At 35.4% G+C, this 3,560-nt stretch overlaps 1 protein-coding gene across 1 annotated transcript; it reads right to left on the bottom strand.

Moving 5' to 3' along the window:
* Window positions 1-774: 774 nt before the first annotated feature.
* On the bottom strand, window positions 775-2,996 carry LOC121756525 (40S ribosomal protein S9-2). Its single transcript, XM_042152089.1, has 3 exons — window positions 2,859-2,996; window positions 2,039-2,420; window positions 775-1,103 (listed from the first exon to the last, which is right to left on the bottom strand). The coding sequence occupies exons 1-3, from the start codon at window positions 2,884-2,886 to the stop codon at window positions 920-922; spliced, it is 594 nt and encodes a 197-aa protein (XP_042008023.1). The 5' UTR covers window positions 2,887-2,996; the 3' UTR covers window positions 775-919.
* Window positions 2,997-3,560: the final 564 nt, after the last annotated feature.

Here is a 3,560-nt window from a genome sequence, read left to right as displayed (position 1 = left end):
TGGCGAGCTGTCTCGCGGGGCGGGATGGGGACGGGTTGGGGACGAGACGGAGCCCGCATCGCTATCTCGATGCGGTCTCGTCTCTCTGAGACGAGATAGAGACAGCATCGAGACGCGATGCGGATGGCCATACAATTACAATAAAAACATAGCATACCAAGCTATAAAATCCAAAATAAGATAGATTTTCAAGTACCATTGCAGCTATTTACTATTTACCGCTTCATTTTAAATTTTAGAATTCCATTTGAAGATGGCCTTAATAGGATGACGTCATAATTCATATGTAATTTTCTTGATTATATTCCAAAATGTTTGACATTGAACCAAATCCAAAATAAACCAAACTAAAGAAAATAATATCAAACGAGGATTTTAGAGATTAAACACAGTTTTCTAACCTATTCCGAAAATTTCAAATTCTATTTCTATTATACAAGTAATTCTCAACTTACAAACTATCAATTCAATCATGCGTTTTATATTTTACTAAGTAATAGCTTTATCATACTCTCTCTGTCCCATAAGAATATACACTTTTACCCTTTTTAGTGCATTCTACAACAATATTTCAATTTTGAAAAATCTTTTTCCTCTAAAGATAGACTCATTCTCCAATAACAATATTTTAACATCTTCTTTCTATTTCTCTTACTTTATCAATTACTCTGCATTATAATCGATGTCAAACCCAAAACGCATATTTTTGTGGGACAAAAGAATTAAAAAAAAAAAGAAAAGGCAAAAGTTACAACTTCATTATAAATGGCAAAATTTAACATGTAAAAAGAACAAGTTCATATTAACTCTTAATATCTCAACAAAATCACTGATAATGCAAAGAGAATACATCGCTACAAAGCTGCAGAAGAAAAAGATGATTCAACCAGTAAAACTACAAACTAAATAAACCCACACTTCACTCTTCATCATCCTCATCTCCATCACCACCAGAAGCCTTCTTTGCAGCTGCCTTTTGGTTCCTTCGCTTCACTCTTCCAGGGCGACCACCGCCAAACGGACTAGTGAGAGAGAAATCAATGTGTTTCTGGGAGTCAACTCTAACAAGGAATGAAGGGACATTGACAACCTGCCTCCCAACCCTGGAGATGCATATAATTAGTTAATCCCGGTACAGGGTTAACTGTGTTATGAACACATAAAGGCTGTGTACACATAAATTTCTAGATATAAACATGGAATTGGATAAACTAGACTCAAATACACATACGCACTTAAGTAAACTCCATAGAAACAAGATCAATCATTGTGCACAATATATGGAGCTGCTTCACTTAATGCTGAGGCTGGTGTTTTCAGACATGTAAACAAAATATGGCAGTTACAAGGTTCTTCAAGACTTGGTATAAGCTATCTAGTCTTTCGATTTATGTTCCTACCTATTACCTAGTTATACCAAGACAGATATATGGCACAATGACGCTGCAACAAAATATCTACAAATGAGTAGTGAAACCTGGTCTGGTTCATGGTTTCACTTGGCCATATGGGCTACGTATGAGTGCGCGAAAAGAACATATATAGAGAGAACTTATGTGATGAGTTTGGATTGAAATGCTAAGATGATTTGGTCTTGAATCATATACACACTTGAGCAACATAGAAAAGGCTTAACTAATATCCTTTATTAGATTGGACACAGGCTAAACGATTGTTTAATATAGGAGGGATTAAAAAACAGGGTTCAAATAACTCACCATCCATGCGAAGATCCAACAAACAAAAATCTGGATTGCAAGGCAACAAAAAAGAAAAGACACATCACGACACTCCAGATATGGCTAATAAACTTTTAGTAATTAAAACTTTGCAGGTATCCTCAACTATCACCAGCTACAATCCATTACATCAAAACATGCATCACGTAAAGGTCAAATAAAAGTGCATAAACTACAGTCCTAGTTCACTGGCAGGTTGCGAACAAATGTTAGTTGAAGCAAAGGGACACAAGTTTAAATAAGAAAATAACAGCAGCACTGACACTAATTTAAAACACACTTATATATATAGTCAATACCTGATGTGCCTTTGCCTGATAAGCACTCTAGCATGGTGAATAGACTTGGCCATGCCTGCCTTGAAGACTAAAGTTTGGAGACGGCGCTCAAGAAAGTTCTCCACAGTGAGGGACAGGACATAATCAAGCTTGTTCTGGCTCTCATCCAGCAGGCCATACCTGTTCATCCTCCTCAAAAGGGCCTCACCCTCGAAAATACGACGGGGATCCTTTTCGTCAAGGGTCAAAAGATTTCTAGCATTGTTCCTAATACGACTCAAAGCATACTGAACCCTCCATAGCTCCCTTTTGCACCTCAAGCCATACTCTCCAACAAGCTTTAACTCAGCATCAAGTCTCTCCTTCTCATAAGGCCGACGAGGCTTCTTAAATGTCTTCCCATCTGTTACAGTGCCATGTTAATAGAGTTTTGCAAAATCTTAATCACTGTCTGCTTCTTTTCCATGATATAACTACATTAATTAGATCAATGCTCGTCTGATTAGAACAAGTCGATATTGAATTTGATGGAGGCTCAGAAAATATCCCAATTAACACGCATGAACTGATACTAAAACTTACAACAGAAGATTTCTTCTAATGAGTGAACACGCGTGAAAAAATGAAAAAAAGGTAAAATTAGTTTGATCCTACAGTTTAGCAACTATTCAGAAAACCTAATCTACATAAAATGAGAAATCTGCAAATTAGTCGCAACGGAAATAAGAGCACATACAAAGTGGCAACGCAAACACGCAGAAATACAAGCACAGCAAAAATTGAGTGTGTATCGTGTATGCATATAAGGATAGAACCATAAAGAAGAGATAGAGATGCATACAATTGCGGTAAAACGAGACGTGCACCATAATCTGTGGCCTCCTACGCCGCCTGCAGCTGATCGTCCGTTTTATTTTGGAAAAGAGTGTTCCTAATAATTTGTGAGTGCTATTTATACTCAGGCTAAAACCCTAATGGGAAAAGAGTGTTCCGAATAATTTGTGAGTGCTACTAGCGGCCCATATTAAATAAGTTGGGGCCTAAATTATCTTTTCCTCAAATGGACGATATATTTGGCCCATTTGGAAACAGAAATTGGGTGTGTAACTTATTTTGGAATTCTTAATGCATAGTAATTGATAAAATAAAAAATTATTAAAAAGAAAAAGTTATATAAATAAAAATTAATTATTTTTATAGATGGATTAAAATGAAAATGATATGAGATAAATAGAGTATACTATTTTCAATTTTAAATCACATTACAATTAGATCGTGTCAAAAAATTACAGAATAGATTTTTTTATTACAAAGTTTTTCACGTTTTTAGTAAAGAGTGAATAAATATAAAAATATGTGACATTTAAGTGGAGTGAGAAATTGTGAACCAACAAAACATTTAATTTCACATACTTTATTCTCTATCATACTTTTAGAATTTTGGAATAGCATTATTTGTAATAAAACTTTGATGGATTTTTAAAATAGCCTCCTTGAGAGTGTTCAACCCTCCTCTTTTGGATTTGGTTTCCTTTGTATTCCG

The sequence above is a fragment of the Salvia splendens genome, chromosome 11 (genome assembly GCF_004379255.2).
Source record: "Salvia splendens isolate huo1 chromosome 11, SspV2, whole genome shotgun sequence".
NCBI lineage: Eukaryota > Viridiplantae > Streptophyta > Magnoliopsida > Lamiales > Lamiaceae > Salvia > Salvia splendens.
This window is presented reverse-complemented; position numbering and strand designations above follow the sequence as displayed.

Coding starts and splice junctions, on each gene's coding strand:
- LOC121756525 (XM_042152089.1), bottom strand. CDS start 2,886: ATGGTGCACGTCTCGTTTTACCGCAATT. Junction 2,421..2,858: donor CGTCTCGTTTTACCGCAATT/GTATGCATCTCT, acceptor GCACTGTAACAG/ATGGGAAGACATTTAAGAAG. Junction 1,104..2,038: donor ATCAGGCAAAGGCACATCAG/GTATTGACTATA, acceptor ATGCATCTCCAG/GGTTGGGAGGCAGGTTGTCA.